Source organism: Equus przewalskii, chromosome 25 (genome assembly GCF_037783145.1).
Source record: "Equus przewalskii isolate Varuska chromosome 25, EquPr2, whole genome shotgun sequence".
NCBI classification, from domain to species: domain Eukaryota; kingdom Metazoa; phylum Chordata; class Mammalia; order Perissodactyla; family Equidae; genus Equus; species Equus przewalskii.
In genome coordinates, this window is record NC_091855.1 from 45,783,131 (window position 1) to 45,807,845 (window position 24,715).

Genomic DNA, 24,715 nt, shown 5'->3' on the forward strand with positions numbered 1-24,715 from the left:
GGCGGGGCCTCCGGTTCAAACCACGGGCGGGGCCTGGCGCACGAGTTCCCGCGCGGCCGCGTTGGCCGTTGGGGCCTGCGCCCTCGGCTGCCCCGCCCCCGCCGGCTCCCAGGTCTCCGCGCGCCGCTCTAGGGCGCCTGCGCAGGGCCTCCCGCGGGGCGGAGCGGCCGGGTGTGGGCGGGAAAGGACCGGGAGGATGGAGGAGGGGGCGGGAGTTAGGGGAGGAGCTCTGGGGACGGGGAGGAGGAGCGGGAAGTGAAATGATGAAAGTCGAAAGCAGGGGAAAGTTTCCATAGGAAAAGTTTCTTAGTGGAAAAGGTCATAAATAGGATACAAAATCCTGAATCCATTCAATCAAGTACCATTTCTTGAGTGCAGGCCAGGGCTGCAGAGATAACCAAGAAAAAGTGCTGACACTCTCCTGTCCTGTGATGGGGGTCTGAAGAAATACACAGATGCATACGCACCAGCCATGCTGGTAAGTGCTGTCAGAAAAAGCCAAAGTGGGGCGAGGACCTTGTTCATATGGGCCTCTGGGATAAGGGGGCCTGAGAAGACACCTGTCAATGCAAATAATCCGTAATCAACCTACAGATCAAAATTGGAGTGAGTTTATCATATGAGCCAGATCTGAGGACTATAGCCAGGGCTCCACCTTCCCCAAGGAAGGAAGCACTTGGAAGAAGCGGGGTGTACAGGATGGTTATATGTGGTCTTGGAGCAAGGAACATACATCAGATAAGACAGGAATATCACTCTTACTACAGTCACAAGATGCTTTCCTAGTACAGCAGGTCAGTGGTCACCAGATGAGCACAGAAGGTCTGTCACGAATCCTTAGTTTCTGGGAAGAAGTGCTTATCTATAAAGAAATGCTGATATGGGGGGATATCTTTAAGGGCATCCTTCTCAGCTTTGGGATGTTGTAAATGTTTAAAGCAGATGAACAATGCATGCTCGACAGGCCACGGCAGGCCTTTCTGGAAAAACAAGGTCAGGCCAAGTTAGTTTTAAACCAAATGGCTTCCTCATACCTCCAATATTTGTTATTGCTTTTCATTTATTCATCACACCAGAAGGAAGGGAGGAAGAAATTCCAGGCAGAGGGACGGGCTGGGACAAGTCCTTGAGGTGGCAGAGCCTGGTGGAGTGAGAAGGAATCTGTGATCCCCGCAAGTTTAAGTGGGGGTGGCGGTGGGGGACTTGGGCTTCCTCTGAGGGGGAGACCACTGGAGGGCTGCGCAAAGAAGAGCAGTTCCTGAATTGGGCTTGAGAAGAATCACTGTCGAGAGTAGATTCGGGGGGAGGGTGGACGTAAAAAGTCCAGGTAGATTACTGCAGTTCTCCAGGTAAAAGACAATGGTCTGTTATCCATGTGGGTACACACAAATTTAAAATGTATGCATGTCAAGCAAAGTGGAAAGACTAGGGAAAAATTTTGTCCCTAGACACATGCCACACAAAAGATTAAATTCTATAGCATAACCAGAGGTGCTCACGACTAGAGTCCACAACTAGGTACTGGGGGGCTTTGGGGAGAAGAAGAAAGAAAGAAAGAAAAAAAAAGATTGGCAACAGATGTTAGTTCAGGTACCAATCTTTAAAAAGAAGAAAGATTAAATTCCTTAAGTCACAGATATATCCTGAAAATGAAAACGAGATCAACAAAAAGTGGGCAAAGGATATTAACACACCGTTGAGCAAAGGAAATAGAATGTTCTTAAACTGCTGAAAAGGCACCCAGCCTCAGAATAAGAGCAATGCAAAGTAAAGCCACACTAGATGCCATTTTACGCTGTCAGATTGGCTAGGATCAAAAATACTCTCTGGAGTAAGGTAGCATCTTCCAGAGCGTCCTCTTTTTTCACCCCAAATGTCCAGCCGCCTCTGACTCAGCAGTGCTGCTGCCAGGATGTGCGTCCATGTTCGCAGAGGGACTCGTGCGAGAATGCCGGTGGAGGATTACCTGTCATAGCCCCACGCTGGAAACACCCCAAAGGCCCCCAACGGGAGGATGGCCACGCCAGGCAGGCACCCTGCCTCCCGCAAGAATAGGCTAGCCCTGGCTGCCCGCCACAATCACATGGCTCTCAAACACAACTGCAGGGAAAGAAGCCAGGCTCGAGTGTGCGCGCCGATTCCAAGGATGGAAAGTTCAGATCGGGCGGAGCTGTGCTGGGGAAGGGGAAGGCGTCTGGCCAGTAGGCACAGGGAATCTTCTGGGGCCCCCGTGAGTGGAGCTGTTCAATCCGTGTTCAGTGGGCTCCCTTTGGGAGCATTCTATATTTCTACTTCAGTAACTAAGCTAATAAAACTTCTAAGGCCAGGTCCACAGAAGCTGGCCCCAGGGGCTGTCTCCCGTGCTCCCCTGGCTGCGGGGCCCAGGCCAGGCAGGGTGCCTCACCGGCTGTCTTGTATCTTTGGAATTACCGTGCATGTGTATTACCTTGTCAAAGAATTAAATCTTTTCTTTAGTAAAGAAAAATATGCATTCAGGTCTTGCGCCTCACAGCTCAGCCCCTTCACCCAGGAGTAGCTGAGTGTGCCTGTGTCCCCACCTGCCTCTGCGCTCCCCTCTGCTCGTGGGCCCGGCTTGGGACCAACAACGGGGCTCCCGGCTCACATGCTGGGGGGTTCATCTCTGCCCCCGATCTGCTAGTGGGGTGGCATAGGCAGTGGCAACCTCAGGCCTCAGCATGGTGGCCCTGCCCCGGAGAGAGAGCCCATCTGCCCGTGTGGACCCTCTGGGGCCCCCAGCCCAGAGACCCCACCACCCTTCCTGGGCCTCCCCAGACCCACCTCCTCTCTGCCGTTCTGGGGGGCCGTGGACAGGGGACGGATTTGCTGCCAAGTAAAAGAGGCCGGAAGAGTTTCCTCACCAATCTCGGTTCCTTACCCAGGCCTTTGGATGTGGTCGGTTGAGAATAACGCTTTGACGTGTCCACTTTATTTAAGCATCTAGAACATTGTAACAGAAACGTGTGACTTGTTTTGGTGACCTTTACCGTCCTTAGGTGCCCAGAATCCTGGAAGATTGCTCATTTGTACTCTGTACTGTTACAAAAAATAGGAAAAAATGAACAACGTTAAGAAACACTTTCCTTTGTGTCATTTGGTATTTATCGAGAGCCACGTCACTAGCAGAGTTGTGCCATTTAAATTGTGGAAATGGGGCCCATCACGCATAAGGCTGGATCTGCTCCAGTAACAGAAATCCACCCAACTCATGGGGCCAGGAAGGGAAGGCGGGGAAGGGTCTGCAGGGGGCCACGGAGCCCGGGTGGACAGGACGTATTCTGTCCTCCGGCCTCTCCACTCCTCCCAGCCCCTCCCTGGGGCCATGGGGTGGCTCCAGGTCTCAGCCCCCACTACTTCTCCACAGGGTCTTTGTCCATGGACCTCACTGCTCGCTCCGTGTGCAGACCCCTGCCCTCGATCTCCCCATTTCCTGGGGCTCCTGCCCAGGTGAACAGCCCAGACCCTCTCAGCGCCCCCAGGAGCAGCTTGCGGGGGCCAGACATCCAGCTTTGGTGCTGCCAGCCCCTCCTGGTGGGAGGACCCTCCCCTCTGGGTGGGTTCAGGCCTCGGGGGCAGGCAGGTCATGTGCTGGTGCCCCAAAATGCCCATGACAGCCCTCCTTCCAGTAACCCGGGCTGCACACGGGTCACACGGTGCCTGAACCCACAGACGCCACCAGACCTGGGTGGGCCACGAAGGTGGCGGACCTAGGAGAGTTTGGATTCGATTTTGTTCAAGGAGCCCCGGGTCCCTCACGCGGAGCACAGGTAACTGCTGGCTGGTATCCCCACATGTGCCCCTCAGGATCCGCCTCCCAGAGGCCTGGAGCCCACCTGCCACCTTCCTCGGGGCACCCGGACCCCGCACCTCCCGCCCGCTCAGCCCCGCTCCACAGCGCCCCCACTCTGCTCTCCCTCGTCACGGGGTCACCCCTGATCTGCAAGCCAACACCCCAAACCCTCCCTCCCTCCCGTGGTCACACATTCCTCTCTGGTGCCCTCTTTCCTCTGCTCCCCTGATCGCAAACTTCTCCTCCCGCCTCGCTCACCCTCCTGGGGTCACTCCAATGCTGCTGACCCCCTTCCTGTCCTCCGGAGGCCACCAAGGGCCTGGGGCTCACACACCCGAGGGCCAGTGCCACCCCTCAGCCCTGCAGTGCTGTGGGGTGCCTTGGGGTCGCCCTTCCCACCTTCTCTCAGCTGCCGGGCCCCCTCCTCTCGGGGCCCCCTTGCTGGTTCCTCCTCTCCTCCCTGCTCCAGACGTTGGGATGTCCCAGGGCCCAGTCCTCAAACCGCTTACTTCTCTGTCTACACCCACTCCCTGGGTGACCTCACCCAGACCCACAGATTAGGCACTGTCTACTCCACACCAAAGAATTCATGCTGCTCCAACTGTAAGATCTGCCATTGTTTCATGCACCACTGTGGTAGGCAGGATTCTAAAAACGGCCCCCAAGACTCCTGCACGAACCCTGGAACCCAGGACGATGACAAGGTGTCACTCCGTGGCTGTGTTGTATTATACAGCAGGTTGACTGAATAAGGGCCTGACCTGGTCACGCGACCCCTGAGAGAGAGGAGTTTTCTCCGGCTGGTGGCAGAGGGAAGTCACAGAGTTCCACGCAGGAGAAGGATTCGAGGCACCACTGCTGGTTTTTGAGGATGGAGGGGCCACGTGAGAAGGAACGGGAGAGCAGAGAGCAGCCGCAGCCGACGGCCACAAGGAAACAGGGACCTCAGCACCACGACGGCAGGAGGCAAGTCTGCCACCAACAGGAGTGTGTTCAGAAAGGACCCCGGGCCCAGATGAGAAGGCCGCCGGCTGTGTCCTTGATCTGGCTGTGTCAGATGTCTGACCTACAGACTTCGAGCTAAAAAATGAGTATAGTTTTGAACCACTACTTTTGTGGTGATAGAAAACTAATCCAACCACAAGGAAAGAAAACGCTGCCTCTTAGCCGGTGACCAGTCCTCTCTGGTAAGATACATCCTGTCTTATCTGATTTAGAATGGCGTGTGTTCTCACTCATGCATATTCACCAATGTCACCCAAATTCACCCCTCCCGTCTTGCCCTGAGCTCCAGACATGTGCACCCACCTCCTCCTTTGTTCTCATCTCCGTGTCCCGTGGATATCATGAAGCTTAACACATCTGAAACAGAACGCCTACCCCCACTCAAAGTTTCCCGTCTCAGTCACTGGCTCTATCAGTCACTTGACACTCACCCAAAGCCCTTGGAGTCCTCCTGACCGAAGAGGCCAAGGAGTGGGAAGGGCAGGATGCAGCACACAAAGGCCCTCCCCTGTGTGTGGGCTTCCTGCTTAGATGGCTTCGCCTGCGGAGTCTCAGAGTGGCTGCAGCAGCTCCAGACCTCGCACCCAGTCTTACAGCAGGTCCAGGGAAAGAGAGCCTTTCCTCCAGAAGGCAAGCTGAAGTCCTGGCCCACTTCTCATTGGCCAGAATTGGACATGTGCCCTTCTGATGGCATTTGGCTTGGAGCAGCAGTTCTGGAGGTGTGGGCCTGCAGCGGCATCTCCTGGGAACTCGTTACAGATGCAAATTCTCTCAGACTCAGAAACTCTGGGGTTGAGTCCCACCCATCTGTGTTTTAACAGACCCACCAGGTGATTCTGATGCAGGCTGAAGTTTGAGAGGCAATCAGAGCCCACACTGGACCTGAACCCAAGGGCGGAGGGGCGGGCAGGACGGGTGGGCTGGTCATCTCCAGGCGGGGTAGGAAGAATCGTGATGGGGGCAGGTAATGTCTTCTGAGCCGCGAAAATGACAGGCACCAGAGCTCACCTTCCTGCAGACAGCCCCGGGGGAGGTGCTGGGAGGTCGCCTGGTGGGGCCCAGGGCAGAGCCGGCAGGGAACCTCAGCTGCCCTCCCGCCCTGCCTCCCGGCTGCCTGAAATGACACGGGGCCCATCTGGGCCTCTATGTGTCAGCGGGGGCTGCGCACCCCCAGAGCTGCAGAGTGGGGGGCGTGGGGGCCGGGGGTGGAGGTCTCGCAGCCACCCTCCTTGAGCCATAGTGGCCCCACACTGTCCCTCAGGGCCTTGGGGCCGGAGTCTGGACGGAGCGGGTGTGAGGTGCCCGAGTTATTGAAACAGCCTTATTGAGACGTAATCACAGAACATACAACTCACCCTTTTAAGGAGCACAAGGCATCGTTTTTAGTAGATTCACAGAGGCGTGCAGCCATTGCCAGCGTCAATGGTAGAACCTGTCACGTCAGAGAGAACACAGGACCCTCAAGCTATGACCCCCACTGCCCCGTCCCCTCGGCCCTAGGCGACCACCCGTCTGCCTCCTGTGCCCGTAGACTTCCCTGCTCTGGGCATCTCACGGAAGTGGAATCATGCACTGTGTGGCGTCTTGTGACTGGCTTCTTTCACTTGGCATGGTGTCTTCAAGGTCCGTCCACGTTACCGCGTGGGTGGGCACCTCACTCCTTTCTAAGGCTGAGTAACAAGCGACGTTCTGTTGCAAGAGAGACAAGCTTGTGTTTACCCACTCATCTCTTGGTGGACATTTGGGTTGTTTCCACTTTTTGGCCGTTACGAATAATACCGCTGTGAACACTTTGTACAAAGTTGCATGTGGACATATGTTTTCGGTTCTCTTGGGTATATACCTGGGAGTTGCTGGGCGCACAGTAACCCCGTGTTTAACGGTTTGAGGAGCTGCCAGACTGGTTCCCAGAGTGTCCGCACCATCTTGCATTGCCGCCAACAGAGTGTGAGGCTCCAGTTTCCCCACACCCTCGCCAACACTTATCCGAATCCGTGATTCTGGCCATCCTGGTGTGCATGGACGCTGGCCGTGTCCTGAAGGGGGTGTGCACGGGGAGCCTGCTCTGGGGCGGCTGGTGGCAGGTGTGGGGCTGTGCACTGGGCACCTCCGAGGACGGCCTCCCTGCTGCCACCGCCGCAGCCCGGAACCGGTCACAGTCCTGGCCCTGCCGGGGGCCTCGTCTCCACCCCACTGGTCTCCAGCCCTCCTGTCCCTGGAGTGGGCGCCCTGCTGGCCTCTGGGTTCACCCCCTCCGCGCCCCCTCCAGGCACCCACCCCCGATGCCTACCCCCACCCCTGCGGTTTCTCCAGATTCGCACCGAGGCCGTCACTGTCATTGATGGAGTAGCTGTCATTTGTCACCAGGCACAGGGCCACTCTCGGTTCCTCTTCTTCTCAGATCTGGCTTTGGGCCCAGGGGGCTCAGGGGACCTGCCAGCCCCGGAGAAGTGCCTGGCCCCACAGCCCCCTCTGGGTGGCCCCACGCAGTTTCCTCCCTAGGAGCCACTCGGGGGTGCTGCGCTCAGCGGTGCCACCTCCGCCTCCCTTTGGGTCCAGCGGCTCCCATCTCAGTGCCGTCCCCTGGGGGCTGCAGCCGGTGCCCCCAGAGGCCGTCACTGGGCCACACGGGCCTGTGTCATAAAGGAACCCGGGATGCTCCAGGCCCCAGGAAAGACCACAGAAACTAAGCCGGTGTCTGACTTGCTGTGGAGCACCCTGTGTGTCAGGCAGAGCGCGGGCAGGACGGACATGATCTCAGTGAATGTCCCCAACAGCCCTGAGGGCAGGTACTGTGGCCATTCCCACATTATAGGGCTCTGAGGGGTAAATAACCTTCCAAAGTGAGCTGTCCTCTCAAGTCCAGGATTTCAGATGGCCTTGGAGTGACATCCAGGCAGCCAGGATTGTTTCCTCCCCAACACGTCACTCCCCCAGGGTCAGGAGGCTCCGGGGAGGGGAGCCCTACTGGGACTGTGCCCCTTCTAGACAAGCTCCAGACTATGGGACCCCAGAATCTCCAGCCAAACCACCGGAGCCCACCCCCCCGGCCTACATGGCTCTCCTTGAGCCTGTCCCCCCGAAGTGCCCCCCAGGGTTCACGCCTGTGGCTGCAGCCACTCGAAGTGCCAGGTGGAGTGGGGGTGACAAAGGGGGCCTGATTCTGTCCCTGACATGCAGGTGTGTCTGCCAGGGCAGGAGGCCGGAGCGTGTCTGGCTGAACAGTCCGTTAGTTTGGTTGATAACTCTTCAAACATGTGGATATCCATGAGTGCTGAGATGTCCGGGGAGCCTGGGTGGCTCTCCTGGCTGGCACGGTGCTCTCCAGAAGCACAGCGTGGGGACCATGTGGCTACCAGTCCCTCATATTGTGACTCAAAGAACAACAAGGGGCCCATTCAGGCACAGGCCACGTCTAGGGGCTGGGAAGACAGCAGTGAACAAATAGCAGGGTGCCCCCTCTCCTGGAGCCCCAGTCTGGGGACGCACATGTGGAAAGGGGCTGGAGTGTAGGGTGGTGGGCTCCCAGTGGTGAGCTGCTGCATGGGTCTCTCTGGACTTCCTCTTCAGTTCCCACCTCCTTGCACGGCCTCGTGAGTACAGGGTGCATCTCACTGTGCCTGCCTCTGTCCCTCCGTCGGGGCGCTGAAGGGAGCACCTCGTAGAGGGGATGGATAGAAGGGAGGGAGGAGAAGAGTGAGGGAGAGAATGAATGAGCTAGGGAGTGAGTGAATGAGTGAGTCAGTGAATGAGTGAATGAATGAGTGAGTGAATGAATGAGTGAGTGAATGAATGAGTGAGTGAGTGATGAATGAGTGAGTGAGGGAGTGAATGAGGGAGGGAGGGAGGGAGTGAACTAGTGAAGGAATGAGACAGTGAGTGAAGGCCACGCACAGGCTGCGTGGTCGGCTCTGGGCCCTGGGTCACCCCACCAGTAACCCGAGAACTTCCCGTGAGCAACGTGAGTCAAATGAAAAATGGACTCGCCTGTGCTCAGTGACTGATATCCAGTCAGGACTGACCGTCACCGGTCAGGGAGGGGAGCATGACCAGGAAGGCCGGACTCATGCAGGCAGGGCCTCTGGCTGAGGGGGGCCCTGGCTCCTGGGCTGACCCTTGCCCACCACTTCCCCAGCTCCCCTTTCCCTCAGCCTGCTGTCCCCTAGGGGCTCAGCCTCGCCCCCCGAGTACCTCCTCGAGACCCAGCACAGAGCCAGGCCCCTCTGTGTGGGGGCCTAGCATCCCTCCACTGCTCTGTGGACATGCATTGGTGGGTCCTAAGTGCAGACAGCCTCATCACCCTGGTCACCGTGAGGCAGGCTCTGAGCTGCCCGAGGAGAGAGGGCAGAAGGTGGTGCCCCGCGGCACAGCATATGGGGTCCAGACCCCCGCAGACCCAGCAGTGCCAGCGCCGGGCATCCAGACGGCCCCTGGAGCCCAGCATGGGGCTTTGAGACAGAAGCAGAGACACAGAGACAGGCGGTAGAGGAGGCCGTGTGAAGACGAGGCAGAGAGGGCAGTGGTGCGGCCACAAGCCCACGAAGGCCCAGGATGCTGCCGGTGCACCGGGGCGGAGGGAGGCCTGGAGCCACTCTTCCTCAGAGCCCCGGGGACTGCCCCCGCCCCCACCGTGCTCTGCAACTTCCAGCCCCAGAACCGAGAGAGGATCATCTTTGTTTTAAGCCATGTGGTGTGAGGTGATTAGTTCCAACAGCCCCGGAAGCCAGCACAGCAGATACCGTGGAAGCCTCGAGTGCCCGATGGCTGTCTTTGCCCTCCCCCCAGCCCTGAGTATTCCAGACTGTTCCCAGAATCCGCAGCCCATCCCTGCCCGCCCCTCTCATGGGCCTGGGCCTCCAAGAGAGCCCCAGAGGGAAGCATTTACCTGGAAAGGGAAAATGACATTATTCCATTTAAAAAGGAAGTTAGGACTGACGTGTATTTTTGCCTTTTTATTTCTAAACTTATTTTCTCAATGTCTCTCACAGTGAAGAAGGACAGTCGACAGCAGCCGTACAGAAATGAGAACGTAATTCAGCACTACGGCCCAGCAGAGCTTCCACGGCAAAGGGACGCTGCACTGTGCGTCGCGGGTGCCAGGCCCTCCACGCCCCAGGGGGCCTGCTGAGCTCGCTGGTTCGCTGGTTCACAGTGCTGTGCTGGGGGTAGGGGTGAAGTGCTTGAGGCAGAGGTAGTGGGCCAGCACCTGACGCTGACTCGGTGAGGTAGGTGTCGTTGGCCTTGCTACAGACGGGGAAACTGAGGCAGCGACACGACCTGGCCTAGATGAGGCTTGTCAGGGGCAGAGCCAGGATCTGACTCTGAGCTGTGTGGTTTGCAGGGCACCCACTTTCTCTCAGCCACACGGCAGACCCAGTTCCGGGCTCCATCCGGGCCCCATGCGCACCTTAGTGAGGGGCTGGAGGCGGAGGGGCCGTCACCTGCCTGCTCCCAGTTCGCTCTGTCCCGAGCCCTCGGCTGGCCTCTCCCCTGACAACGAAGCCAGAAGACGTTGATGTGAAGGACTTCCAACCATCCTCTGAGCCTCGTCAGCAGGTGTGCCGCCTTCCTGGGGAGCCCAGCAACGTTTCTAGCTGACAGGTGCTCCTGACATGAGCTCCTGGGGTTCCATGCTGAGGACACGTGGGCTGCCCTGCTGGGAGCCAGAGCAGCTGGCAGACTTCCCGGCAGCTGCCGCAAGGGGTCCGAAGCAGCCTACAGCGTCAGACCTGCTCAGCACAGAGCCAGCCCTAGCCGAGGGCCCTCGGGGCTGGGCTCCTGCCCCCGCCTGCGTCCTGGCTGTCCCACAGTGGCTGGGCACTGTGCAAAGATGCACAGTTTGCACACATGTGCTGAGGCAGAAGCACGAAGGCCCCACAATGTACTGTCACCATCATCCAATCAACGCTGGCAGAAAAGCACAGAAAATAAAGTCATCACCATGGATGCTGACCGGGCCCCCAGCCCGCGCACGGCATGTGCCAGCTGCTGGCAGTACCAGGCAGGCACGTGGCCTCTGCCAGCAGCCCTGCTGTTTGCTAATGGCCAAGAGATCCAGCCAGAACAAGCCACGTATGAAGAAGCCCCTTGCCTGCTGCCAGCTCCCCGGGCTCCCTGCAGCCGGAAGCATCACCTGACTCTGGGCGTGCCGCCACCTTCCACGTGGGGCTTCTGCACCCAGTGGGAGAGCCTAGCGGATTGGGACCTCCAAGGGGCAGAGGCTCCCGCAGGGTGTGGCTCCAGGAGTGAGCAATCGATGGCGTGTCTTCCCGAGGGGCTGCACAACCAGCACCACAGACCCCAGCTGGTGGGCTCAGTGGGGGTGCCAGGCAGCTGGCCCCCAGGCTCCTGCACCGGCCGTCCCGCCCTGCAGCACACTGGGCTCAGCAGGAGTGTTTGTTCAGCCTCTCCAGGGCACACAGTGAGCCCCATGTGCCAGCTATGACTCTGGCGCATGGACAGGCCTCGGGGACATGTGGCCATTTGCGAGTGACATGGGCAATTGCACCTCCTCTGAGTCCTTCGAGCAGGTGACATCCGTCTTTGTGGACCACTTTTTCCACACCTTGTGAATTCCAAATGCTTCTTGCCGTGAACGGCTGGCCAGCACATAGATGATGGGGTCGGCCACGCTGTTCACCGTGGACAGGCAGAGGAACACCACAGAGACCGTGTACAGGCTGCCTTCGAAGGCACACACGGAGTCCTCGTCTCCTTGGTAGTAGGAGAAGGCGATGGCTTTGATGAGGAGCACCACGTGGTAGGGGGCGAAGCAGACCAGGAAGATGACCACGACTGCGGTGGCCAAGTTCTTCACCTTGGCCTTCCGGGCGGCGCTCAGGCCCACGCTCAGCTTGACGCTCCTGAAGATCCTCTGGTTGGTGAAGGCGATGATGGCGAGAGGGATGGCGAAGCCGACGGTGAACCGTGAGTAGTAGTAGCTGGCGATCTTGCTGGTCATCGGCAGCGTCTCGAAGCAGGTGCCCTTCTCTTCCATTTGGAACACTGGGTAGTGGACAAGCCCGACAAGAACAAAGACGGACGCGGAGATGAGGATGGCAGTCTTCTGCTGGCGGCGGCCCCGGCTCTCCAGAGCGTACACCACGGCCATGAAGCGGTCGCAGGAGATGCAGCACAGGAAGAGGATGCTGACGTACAGGTTGCAGAAAAAGATGTAGCCAGTCACCTTGCAGGCCCACAGGCCCAGGGTCCAGCGGTGCTGTTTCCAGATGTAGAGGATCCAGAGCGGCAGGGTGCTGATGTACAGCAGCTCGCACAGCGCCAGGCAGAACAGGTAAACGGCCAGCACGTTGCCCTGGAGCGCCTGCAGCAGCGTCAGCCACGCCGTCAGGCAGTTGGCCGGCAGGCCCAGCGCACACACGGCGCCGTACACCACCACCAGGAACACTCTGCTCTCCTCGAAGGACACGTTGCAGTTGGAGGAAGCTATGCCAGGAGACAGGGTCATTGGGGTGGCGTTTCCTGTGGGACAGAGACAAGCGTGAGGATGGGTGTGGCTGGGAACCACGTGGAAGAGACTTTACAGTTCTAAGAAAGGATAAGACTCGTGGTAACTCCCGACTAGACCCACCGGGGATTTAGAAATTCCAAAGGAGTTTCTTAAAGTGATCCTCAGATCATTGATCGCCAACCTGACGGCATCACGGACAGAGAACACAGGCTGTGCAGAACCAAGTCCTTGCCACTCACTGAGGTCGTTTTGCAGAAGTGTTGTTGGTCTGCTCGAAAAGTAAGTTTACTCTCCAACTGCTGAGCAAGTGCTCTTCTGAGCCTGTTCTCGACAGAATCCAGGCTTGGGTGCTGCTCCTACCCTCTGCCAGCAGCTGCCACGCTTCCACCCCACCCCTTCCCCCGGCTTGGGCACAACCTCCTCCTGATCTGTCCCACTTTTCTGCCTCCTCCGAGTACCAATTACTGAAAAGGATGATTCACAGCCCCTGTTGTGATGGTGGATTTTTGTCCACTTCTTGCAGTTCTCTCGAGGTTTGCTTTATATATTTGAAGCTCTTGTTAATTGGCACATATGAATTTAAAACAATTCTGTTTTCTTGGTGAGTTGGCCTCTGTATCATTATGTCACGGTGCTCTTATCTCTGTGGTAGGCAGAATACTGGCTCCCCAAAGATGCCCACATCCTAACCCCGGAACCTGTGAGTACGGTAGTTTGTCCGGCTTATGTGCAGTTCTGGTTACACAGCAAAGGGGGGTTAAGATTGCAGATGGAATTAAGTTGGTTAATCAGCTGACAATAGTAAAAGAGGGGGATTATCATGGATTATCTGGGCCGGCCCAGTGTAGTCACAGGGTCCTTGAACGCAGAAGAAGGAGAAAGAAAGGAGGTGGGGTGATGGGATGTGAGAACAGCTGGACCAGCCACTGGCGGCTTTGGGGATGGAGGGCGGGGCCACTAGCCAAGGGGTGCAGCCTCTAGAAGCTGGAAAAGGCAGGAAGTGGATTCTCTCCTGGAGCCTCCAGCCAGAACCAGCCCTGCGACACCTCGATTTTAGCCCTTTCACACTTCTGATCCCCAGAACAACAGATGATAAGTTTGCATTTTTAAGCCTCTAAGTTTGTAGTAATTTGTTACAACAATAGGAAAGTAATATAATTTCTCATAATGCTTTTAATACAAAGTCTTTTAGGGGCTGGCCCAGTGGCACAGCGGTTTAGTGCGCACGTTCCGCTTCAGCGGCCCGTGGTTTGCTCGTTCGAATCCCAGGTGCAGACACAGCACTGCTCGGCATGCCATGCTGTGGTAGACATCCCACATATAAAGCAGAGGAAGATGGGCGCAGATGTTAGCTCAGGGCCAGTCTTCCTCAGCAGAAAGAGGAGGACTGGCAGCAGATGTTAGCTCAGGGCTGATCTTCCTCAATAGATTGATTAATTAATTAATTAAAGTCTTTTGTCTGTTATTTAATATGAAATATCAGCTTTCTTTTGATGACTAACTTTTTGGCATGTTTTTCCAACCTTCTGCTTTCAACCTATCTGTTTCCTTCTGTTTTAGACATGACACTTATAGAACACTTGTGGCTGGATTTAAAAATCTAAGACTCTTGCATTCAGTCCATCTGTATTTATAATATTATTGACATATTTTGTTTTCTCATTTTATGCTTTCATTTGCTTTTTTCTGTTTGTTTTATTCCCCTTTTGCCTTCTGTTACAAGCTGAACTGTGTTCCTCCAAAAAGACATGTTGGAGCCCTGACCCCCAGCACTCAGAATGTGACCTTCTTTGGAGATGAGGTCTTTGGAGAGATGATCAAGTTAAAGTTAGGTCACTAGGGTAGGTCGCAATCCTCTGTGACTGTGTCCTTATAAAAAGGGGACATTTGGACACTGGGAGAAGACGGCCGTCCACACACCAGGGAGAGGGGCCTGGGACAGGGCCCTTCCTCACGGCCTCAGAGGGACCTGGCCTGCAGATGCCTCGGCCTCCGACGTCCAGCCTCCAGAGCTGGAGAGAATCCACGTCTGCTGTTTAACACCCCCGTCTGTGGTGCTTTGTCACAGGGACCAAGCAAACCGACACATCTTCATTTGGATTTCTTGAGTTTACTTATTTATTTGCTGTTGTTGAGGAAGATTCACCCTGAGCTAACATCTGTTGCCATTCTTCCTCTTTTGTTATGTGTGCCGCCACCACAGCATGGTGCTCACAGACAAGTGGTATAGGTCTGCGCCCAAGAACCAAACTCAGGCCACCGAAGGAGGCCACACGGAAGGAACTTAACCACTAGGCCCCCAGGGCTGGCCCTCTAGCATTTATTTTTAAATTCTGTTGTCCCCCCATCTATGGACTTGGAAATTATTGTCTATTTTAATCTTTTAGAGATTACCCTGGAAATTTTAATGTGTATATTTAATAGCGTCTAAAGTTAATCAAACCTTCACCCTCTTGAATTTTCGAGAACCCTCAGAACTGTGATCCTACTGGCCCTCGGCCGCTGTGTGTGGCTCTGGCGCAGTCATTTTAGTTGTGTGGGGTTTGGTCCTGGTTTTCAACCCCACGTGTCAGGTGTTGCGTGATTTCACACCGCTCATCCCTGTTTACGACCAGTCACACGCCAGCCCATCTTCTCCACGCTGCCTTCTTGCGTCTCCAGCTGTCCCGAGACGCCCCACCCCCCGTCCTTCCCTGAGGAGGAGAATTTACAAATTCTGAGAACAAGAGCCCGTTGTACAAACCCTCCCAGATTATGTTCATCGAAACGCCTTTTTACCCCAATTCTAGAAGACAGCTCCCAGGGGATCCGCTTCAGCTTGAGTGCAGGGAAGACTTTGTTCTTTAGTCTCCTGGCTTCTAACGCAGCGAACTCAGCGCCCAGCTGCCAGCAGGGTCCACGGTGCCCTCTCTAGCCACAGTGGCCACCAGCGGGGAGCCCATGATCTGGCTGCAGGAATGGACAGCAGGCTGGATGCGCCTGATGTGGCCACGGTGACCTCATGGAAGGGGCCATTGCTTCTCCATCCTGGTGACCCCTGAGTCCTGGAAGGCACTGTTGTTACTTACATTCTGGGCATGATGATCCCTTGACCTCCCCATATGGATGTCCAACCAGCAAGGAAAACTCGGCATGTCCCAAATGCCGACATCACCTTGGTGTCCCAGCCAGCTGTCCAGGGCTCCCATGGCCGGGCACGCTGCCTCCCAGGGATCCCAGCTGCCAACGTCCACAGCACGGTCACCAGCCGTGCCCCCGGCAGGGCGATTTGTTGCAGAATTAGACAGGGACAGTGACAGAGAGCGTTGCTTGTTTCCTCAGCTGAGGCTCGTCACAAAGGAAGCAAGTAGCTGGTACCCAGGGCCCCGGAGCTGCTCGGCCCCAAGCCAGGATCCTGCTGCCCTGTCTCGACTCTCACTGTTTCTCCCAATTTTGTTTCCCCAACTTCTTTATTCTGGTAAAATATATATAATACAAAATTCACCATTTTAACCATTTTAAGTGTCCAGTTCAGGGGCATTAAGTCCATTCACACTGTTGTGCAGCCATCACCACCATCCGTCTCCAGAACTTTTCATCTTCCCAAACTGAGACTCTGTCCCCAGGAAGCACTGACTCCGCCTCCCCTCCCCCAGCCCCTGCCCGCTCCGACCTGCTCTCTGTCTCTGACTTTGACTGCTCGGGGGCTCTTATGTGAGTGGAGTCACACAGGGCTTGTCCTTTTGTGACTAGTTTATTTCACTGAGCATGACGTCCTCAAGCTTCATCCATGTTGTAGCGTGTGCCAGGATTTCCTTCCTTTTTAAGGCTGAATAATACTCCACTGTGTGGATGGACCCCAGTTTGTTTATCTGTCTGTCCATCCATGGACGCTTGGGTTTTCCGCCTTTCGGCTACTGTGAATCAAGCAGCCATGAACACGGGTGTGCAGATGGCTCTTCAGGATCCTGCTTTCAGTTCTTCTGGGTATGCACTCGAAAGTGGAGTTGCTGGATCGTATGGTAATTCTATTTTTAACCTTTTGAGGAGCCGCCACCCTGTTCTCCACAGCAGCTGCACCGTGTTACGTTCCCACCACAACCTCGCCAACACTTGGTATTTTGTTTTCGATAGCAGCCATCCCAACGGATGTGAGGGGGCCACCCTGCCTCCTGACATTCTGGGACGCGTGCCGCCACCTCCACTTGTAGGTGGAGGGGTCGAGGTGCAGGGGCATGAGCGAGTGGAGCAGATCCGGTTGCCAGTTCTTTGTACAAGTGATGGGGCTGCAGCTAGTGGCTGGAGTCAAGGTGAGGGGCACCAGGCCCCAGTGGGCGGCTCTCAGGTGGGAGCTATCCCCACCTGGGTGGCTCTTCCCCCTTGCCGTGCGAGGTCTCCATGGAGCTGCCCCACCCCCTGGCCCCAGCCCTGCCCTACCTCCCTCTCAGTGCAACCCTGTCCTGCCACGGCTCCCCAGTGGTCACACACCCGGGGTCAGAGCTTGAGGGGGAGGCACACGTGAGGCCTGTGGGCCCCTCCCTGCCCCCTGCCACTCCACCAACACTACCCACCCCTGTGGTGTGGCTACTGGACTCTTAATGTAGTTCATTCCCAAGCCACCTGCTCGGGGGCCACCTAGCAGGACACTCGGTGTCCGGTCTTCACCTTCCCACACCCAGTCCCACCTCCATGCCCAATCTGTGCCCAGCCCGGTGCACAGGCAAGAGCCTGCCTGGCCCCCACCCGTGTACCCAGTGGACCCTGAGCTCCTGGGAGGAGAGCCTCCCTGGGGTGGGGGCCGAGGAGCACCCTGTAGACGGGGGAGGCCCCCATGGGGCACCTGCGACTGCTCTGTGGCTCGGCACTGGGACTCTCACGAGATACGGGCATGACATGAGCCCCAGAGGACACAGGAGCCTGTGGGCCTCCTCTCAGCCCCAGGCCTGGGTTTTTCTCGCACTTCAAGGGAGTAAGAAAGGGGCACTTCCCTCTGTCTCGATGGAGAACCTCTGGCTTTCTTGTCTCTGAGTTAGTTCTTATTTCGATAAACCTATTCTTGCATGCTAATTTTTGATGTACTCATCCCAGTTATGAGATGAAGCACACGGTAGCCAAGCTCTCCCAGGCCCCTCCGGAACGCCTAAAGTCAAGGGAGTCACGCGGCTCTCACCAAGCATCTTCGCGGGTCCGGTTTCAGGCAGCCCTGTAGTAAGCTCTCCAGCACCCGTCCGGAGTCTTGTCCGTCCCACTGAGAGGTTTACTCCAAGAGTTTAAAAGGACCTGAAGGAAGAGCAGATAGAAATTGTTTTACAGACATCAGATTAAATCACCAATGAAGTCATTCGACAAATGGTTAGTAAGCATTTACTATGCACCGAGTCTTGTATTTATCCTGTGGGAGACACCAGCAGGTCCTTAATATATAAAGAACTCCTGCAGATCAACAAAAGAAAGAAGTGTCGAAGCCAATGAGCAGATAATTCACAGAAGAAATAGAAATGGCTCCTAAAAACCTGAAAAAGGCTCAGCTGCACTTATAATCAAAGAAATGCAAACACAAACATCCAAATGATAGTCTCTTTTTGCCAAATAGGTTGGCAAAAATACGGAACTTTAATTCTCGGTGTCGGTGAGAGTGTGAGGCCGTGGGCACCCTTTACTGTGCTGACGGACCATAAACTGGCACAAATGTTTCAGAGCACAGTTTTGCAATCTATTTCCAATAATCTTCAATGTGCTTAACTTTTGATCTGGTAAAATAGGAACTTTTCCTGTTGAAATAATTACCCCAGATGTGAAGCAAATGTGACCTAAAAGCATGTCACAGCACCTTGCCCCACGTGAAAGGGACTGGGACCCCCAGGAGAGTGCCCACGATGCCCTCAGTGCATGGAGCAGGGGCAGGTCTGAAGGCGCCACGGATGGGGGTGGCATCCAGGATGCCTTATCTCTCCGCTTCTTTCCCCAACCAGAGGTGCCACTAAAACAGGCTCCGTCCTGATCAGCCAGAGACAGTCTGAGGGGAGGCGATCCCTCTAAACCCGTCCTCAGATGGGGTGGATGGCGCACTCAGAGCCCCGAGGGGCTGCTGCTGCCGCTCTGCTCTGTAAGGCAGGCCCGGGTGTCTGTGGGTCCCGCAGGAGGAGGGAGCGGGGCTGGACCCAGAGGGGTTACACACTGCCTCTGGTCCGCCTGCCTGGTGCCGGCCCAGCCCCCACCCCTCTGCCTGGTCATGGGGAGGCAGCGGCTGCATCGGCTTCCTGGGCCCGCTGGCCGTGCTGCCAGGAGATTCATCTCACAGAGCTCCTTCTACAAGCGTGTTTCTATGAGCTGGAAATAACAGGAAGCCAAGATGTTTACACCTGAAACTTCAGAGAGTTCACTGACTCTTTGAATTTTTTAAAATACCCACAAAGATGAGAAACAGAAGCAAGAAGGAACCAGGAAACCATCTCCAACTGATGCTGACCTTTTGAGAAGGACATCCCCTGGGGGCCGGCAGGCGTGGGCCTGGAGGTTACGCCCCGCCTGTCTCGCCCCCGGGTCTCAGGTCAGCCCCCGAAAGTGGGGAAGGAGGCCCCGGGCGCTGTGGCTGAGGAGGTCTCCCTCGCATAGGACTCTGCCCTCAAGGATACGGTCCAAGGCACTCCCGGCCGTGGCCCTGTGGGGCTCATGTGGCGCCTGGGTCTGTGGCCCAGCGAGAGATGCAGACCCCCGAAACAGAGACCCGGCTGGCTCACGGGTGAGGGGGGTGACCCCAACTAAGGGGTCCCGGGAGGGCAGATGTTCAGCTGGTGAGGTGGCTGCCTGGGGTGGGGCCTCCAAGAGAGGGGCTGCTGGGATGGTGGCCCACGTGGAACAGTCCTGGGAGGTGAGGCACCAGCCTCAGCCCCGGCCAGATTCCTTCATCCCCATGAGGCTGAGCTGCCTGGGAATGGCTCCTGGCAGCCCGCTGCCTTCACGGTAACTCCCAGAGCTTTCTGGAAAGCTGGGAGGATGAGCCTCCGAGAGGGGCTGTACGGCCTGCTCTTCCCCGATGTCGACAGGAGCAGAGGAGCGTTGTGTCTCTAGAAGCCACTTCTGCAAAAGCCAGAGGAAGTGGTGGAAATGCTCGCCCCCCTCCAAGACGAGGTCTGCAGGCAGGGCGGCCCTCCCATGGCGCTGCTCCTCTGAGGCCCCAGACCCTGCACTCGGGGAGCAGACTGACCAGGGCTGAGGCAGGGGGTCCTGGGGCAGGCTGCTCCGCCCCACCTGCCCTGTGCGGCCGTGTAGTGCAAGGCGCCGGTGGCCAGATCCAGGGCCACGTTCCCATCTATCAGGTTCTGACGGTCTGGCTGGACAGGTCAGGGGTGGGGGGCCACGTTGAAAGAACCGGCGGGCCCAGTACGAGGCCCAGGTGGAACAGCCAGGTGCTGGGGCGTCCTGAGAGAGCGACTCACAGCCCTCCAGGACATCCTGGCCCCCCTGGGCCACTCCTGCCCCTCCGTCCACTGCCTGGACCCACCTTCCAGCCACCCGGCCTTTCACTCCTCAGAGCTCGTCCCATCCCTGGGCCTTGTCCAGGCCAGTCTCTGCCTGACGGGCATGTGGCTTCAGGTCTCAGGCCCCAGGCCTGCTCCCAGGGTCTTCCCAGACCTGGTGACCCCTCGCCCGCCCCCTCCTGCTCCCCGCTGTCACCACCTCCACTTTCTGCTTCCTCTCCATGCTCCCCATGTGTCTCCCCGACCCCTCGAGGTGAGCAAGACATGTAGGGGGCCTGGGCCTCATGCCTGCCCAACCTCAGAGGGTCCTCATGTTGTCCTTGGTTAGCAGCTAGGACCCTGGGCAGCCTAACCCTGGGTGAGGAATGGGAGCATGGACCACGGTGTCCAGCCTGGCTGCGATGGCTGTGGACAGAGCATCCGTGTCCAGAGGAGTGGGCTGCCCACCCCCGGGCCCAGGCTCTTCCTCTTGCTCTTTTGGCCTCCAGCGGGGCTGGGTGTTGGTGGGAGGCCCAGGGCCTGGAGGACTGGCTCCTCCATTGCTCAGCACCAGCCCTGCGCCCACCCTTCCTGGCAGCCCACAGCAACCTACTCTTTTCTCTCATCACCCCGTAGCCCAGCCCACCTCTGGGGACCCACAGAGGAGGTCTTGCTGTGGGATCGGTGAAGTGTTGGACCCGTGGGACTGGCCCTGTGCAGATGCAGGGCCTGACTCCAGGCCAGACCTTGGCCTCGGGGAAGGGCCAAGTCCGCCATGCCCACAATGCCAGCCTGGGGCTGGGGGACGTGGGGGTCTCCATCCTTGGTCTGTGCCCTGGGGGAACTACAACAGGCTGGGCGCCCGGTCACTGCCCACCCACAGTGGTCCTGCTCGTCTGGACACAATGTCACGATGAGGCCACTTGGATGACCCGAGTCGCAAGGCCACAGGGTGGGCAGGCCCCGGTCAGCCCGAAGCCCCATCACACCTGCCCTGGGTCTTCTACCCTCCCTGCCTCCCCGCCCAGCCAGCCCTGCCGTCCCCTCCCGGCTCCTCACAGCTCCAGCCCGCCTTTCCCGTGCCACTGCCACCACCCCCAGCATGCTCACTTATGGCTACTTTGCCGTTTATTATCAACACAATGGTACTTGGACAAGCCCATTTTCCGGATGAGAGAGTCACTACGTTCCGGATGGACACTCACATGACATGACAAAGACTCATCTCCCTGGCGCTTCCCCCAGCAGCCCGGGGTCCTGTGTTTGCGCTGTGTCCCTCCAGTCTTTTAAAATATAATTTTTACCTTTTTACTGCGGAACTTTTCAAGCGGATGCAGAAGCGCAGACAACGAAGCCTCGAGCATCCCCCACACGCACAAGCTTCCACCTGCCCCGTTTCACTTGCCGTTTCCAAGGGCGGTTCCCCATCCTGGCGCACACTATGAAGACCCGCTTCCTCAGCCTGGGCGAGCCCCTCTCGCGGCTTGGCTGTAATTTCTGTAACCGTTTCACTGTCACTGGACATTTCGAGTTATTTCCCATCTCTCACTCCCACGACCCGAATCTCTGCCTCAGTTTCTGTCTTTGTGTTCAGGGTGAACTCTGGGAGGGACTGGCTAAGTTACCAGCCCCAACAACACACCCACCTGTGCTCTCAGCAGGCGGTCCCCCACCTCCATCTCACCCCCTCCCAGTATGGGGAATCCATTTCTGTTTCTCTCCTTCTGGTAGATTTTTTTTTAAACGCATTTGTATTTCTCTAACTGCTGCTGAGGTGGAACCCCCCGTGTCAGCCGGTTCTTGCTTATCCTCTCCCTGCTTCCCCCAGGGTGTCCCTGCCCTCCCCCCTGCACCTGGCAGACCTAAGCATCATCTTATCTCTGTCCTGTGCACAGAGAGGAACTGCCCAGCCCAGCACCCCGTCCTCAGCAGCCAGCCCCCCACCGTACGTGGCAGACCTTTGCGGAACATCCACTATGCCAGGCGCATCTCTGAACACCGTCCTAGGAGGCCCACGAGCTGTCTGGCCCCAAGACCATGCCTGGGACCCAGCAGAAACCCCACGCTGTCTCCATCCTGCCCCACGTGCCCCTCGGCCCAGGCAGCCCTGGAGGCAAGGGAGTCAGACGCTTTATATGCCACCTCCTACCCAACACCCCGAGAATCAGCAACAACCACATGGCACCCAGGAAGCTCCCCAGAGCCTGGGAAGAGGCGGGGAGATGTCCTAGGGACGAGCCCGTCCCTGAGCTCCCACTTCCCAGCCCCCGGGCCAGCAGAAGAACATCCCAGGGTAGAAGAGTCTCTGAAGGACCAAGAGGAGACATTGTCCCTCTGCCCCAGCTCCTCTCCCCCGCATCCTCCTGCCTCACCACCCATTTGTCAGCACCGGTGCCTGTGGCTTCCCTCTTGGTGAAGGACCGGGTTAAGACCCTCAACAAAGCCCCTACCTTTATACCAACAAATCAGACCCCCACCCGCCGGGGGCTCCCTGTGACGGCTCCCGAGCGCGAGGAGCCGGGGACTTACCCAGGCCACCCCGCTCCGGCATGCCTTGAGCTCCCCTCCCTGCAGGGGCAGCTGAGAACTTCCAGGAAGTTGCAGAGTCCCAGGGTGACAGCAGCACGGAAACTCCCCTAACCACACATAGGGCAAGCCCTGCAGTTGGTCAACCTGGGCCACTGCTGTCTCGCTGGCGCCCCGTCACTTTCCTAGGGGTAGATGTCACGAAACTGGACCAAACCCACTTCTCTTCATGGCTCCCACAACACCGTGAGACAGGCCGTGCCTTCTGCATTCGCTCGGGACCTTCTCAGTGGCTCGGGCCAGCTGAAGTGAGCAGCTGGTGCCTGGAGTCCCCAGCTGGCCACCGCAGCACATGCAGCGGTGGGACCACCGAAACAGGCTCCAGCTCCCGGGCTCGGGCTGGGCTGCACTCCTTGCGGGCAGGGTGCGCGGAGCCTGGCGGCCCCCAAGAGGCCTCGCCCTCCCAGAGCACCCACGGGGCGCCAGCCCAGCACTGCCCACGGTGGCCCCAGGACAGCACCTGCCATTTCACACGGGCTCCCATCCTGAGGCGGGGTCCTGCCCGAGGATAGGGGCTAACACGTTCTGTCCTTGTCTCTGCCCCTGAGCCCCTGAGCTGACCCCAGCAGGGCCTAGTGGCCTGTGCTGGTGGATTTCTCCGTGAGGGGCCACACAGGGTCCCCTAGGACACAGTGTCCTTCACTGAGGCACTTCAGGCCCTGGCAGGCACGGTGGCTTGTCTCTCCCTGGCTTACAGGACCCCAGGCTAAAGGCTAGAACATCTTGGATCCAAACACACAGCCCAGTTTCCTTGGCGAGCGCGAGGCCTGAAGCCAACCCACTGCCTCCTGGATGGACCGCCTCTGCCCGACGGGCTGGTTCTGGGGCGCGGGTGAGACCAGGGCGCCGTGCAGGCCCTCCCTGCGCACACCGCCGAGGCCTGACTCAGCCAGGCTCCTCAGCTGTGGGCTGGGGCTGGGCCCGCCATGTTTCTGGGGTGGCAGTGCCCAGCCCTGTCACAGGCACGGCCAGCAGAGGCATCTCCAGGCCCGGGGAGCCCCGTGGAGGGTGCTCCCCTACTCAGTCCTTCCTCTGGGAGCATTTGGGTCACAGCCCACCTCAGGTCACAGGGCTCCTCTTGGTTCCACCCTGAGCAGTGATCTCTCAGAGCGGGGTGCATGGCTGCAAGTTCCTAGAAAGCAGGGCATGGAGCATACGTGGGTCTGAGCACTGGGCTCACTCCAGCCTTCTGGAAACACCTGCCAAGGGGGCTGTGACACCCACCACAGGCCACCGCCCAAGGAGTCACCTACCTCATGGGGGCTCAGGCCCAGGACAGTCCTTCCAGAACGAGCAGTAGCCAGTGGACTGAGACTCTGGGTGGACTCAAGACCCCCCGTCCCTTGGGAGCCACCTCCAGAGGCCCCAGGATCTGAGGGAGGTCAGGCCTAGTCAGGGCAGAGCCAACATCGGGCCAGCCGGCCAGGTGCCCCGGGGATGGCAACAGACAACTGTCAATTCATGCTGGCCTTGCTCCCTTCTGCACCCCAACTTAGGGCTCCCTACACCCTGGCTTGTGGGTCCAGGTATGAAGCACAGATCCAACCCAGGTGGTGTCACCCTCTGTGCCACAGCTGGTGGGCCAGGGATGGCAGCCAATCCCAGGTAGGCCAGCTGATCCTCCCCATGGGGGCCTCGATGGGGTCTGGGAAGGATGGCTGGGCCCCTGGGGGGCAGGGGCCGAGTGAGTGAGCTGAGACCCCGTGGCTGTGCCCACCCCCACCCCCAGGGCCCACGTTGCCGCCTCCTGCACACAAATTCCTGACCAGCGAAGCGGGCGTGTGTGAGGATGGCTTCGGGGAAGAGAGGGGCAGAGGGGCCCAGCTGAGTCGGGAGTGGAGAACACTGGCCTGGCCACGGCTCTGGCCTTTTTCCTGAGGGCTGAGGGTTTCCAGGTAGCAGAAGGGGGACCCTGCAACCCGCTTTGACACTGCCCCTGGGGTCCCCTCAAGAAGAGAGTCACTTGCTTCCATGATGCCCAGCTTCCGCTGGACATGTGCCCGAGAAACCTGGAAGGGCTTCCCCATGCACCCTGCCTGCACTCTGATGCTCGTCATCCAAGACAGGGGCAAACCGTCCACCGCTGTGAACAGGCTGCACTCACCGCTTTCAACTTCAGAAGATGGAGAAGGGCGGACAGCTCCACCCCTCGTCTGCCGTCCTGCTCCGTGCTCTCCGGGCAGCTGCCCAGGGGAATTTGCACATCCCTGCACCTTGTGTCCACTCTCCTTCCCATTTCTAAAGACTTTATAACGGAAAAAAGGAGAGTCATGAAGCCTCGTGTGACCACCACCAGATTCCTCGCATGTAAGGAGTTTCCCAGGTGGGCTTCATCCAGAAGCGTCCAGGTGTCTAAGCAAAACGCAGAAGGACCCGGCACTCGACACTCCTGAGTTCACCCCCAGA

General features: G+C 57.9%; 1 protein-coding gene and 1 long non-coding RNA gene across 4 annotated transcripts; one reads left to right on the forward strand and one right to left on the reverse strand.

Annotated features, from left to right (window-relative positions):
• The first annotated feature begins 35 nt into the window (after positions 1-35).
• On the forward strand, positions 36-3,096 carry LOC139079448 (uncharacterized). The gene is made up of 2 exons (XR_011533149.1): positions 36-478; positions 1,882-3,096. It is a non-coding gene; the product is annotated as an uncharacterized lncRNA (long non-coding RNA).
• A 6,654-nt stretch (positions 3,097-9,750) lies between these two features.
• GPR132 (G protein-coupled receptor 132) lies at positions 9,751-22,462 on the reverse strand. 3 transcript variants are annotated; one of them, XM_008507780.2, is made up of 3 exons: positions 22,253-22,462; positions 17,434-17,543; positions 9,751-12,295 (listed from the first exon to the last, which is right to left on the reverse strand). In XM_008507780.2, the coding sequence occupies exons 2-3, from the start codon at positions 17,438-17,440 to the stop codon at positions 11,253-11,255; spliced, it is 1,050 nt and encodes a 349-aa protein (XP_008506002.2). In that variant the 5' UTR covers positions 17,441-17,543; positions 22,253-22,462; the 3' UTR covers positions 9,751-11,252. The 3 variants fall into 3 exon arrangements, with proteins under 3 accessions (XP_008506002.2, XP_008506003.2, XP_070448969.1); XM_008507781.2 differs by lacking the exon at positions 22,253-22,462 and adding an exon at positions 21,028-21,220; XM_070592868.1 differs by lacking the exons at positions 17,434-17,543; positions 22,253-22,462 and adding an exon at positions 15,063-15,738.
• Between the last annotated feature and the right edge of the window lie 2,253 nt (positions 22,463-24,715).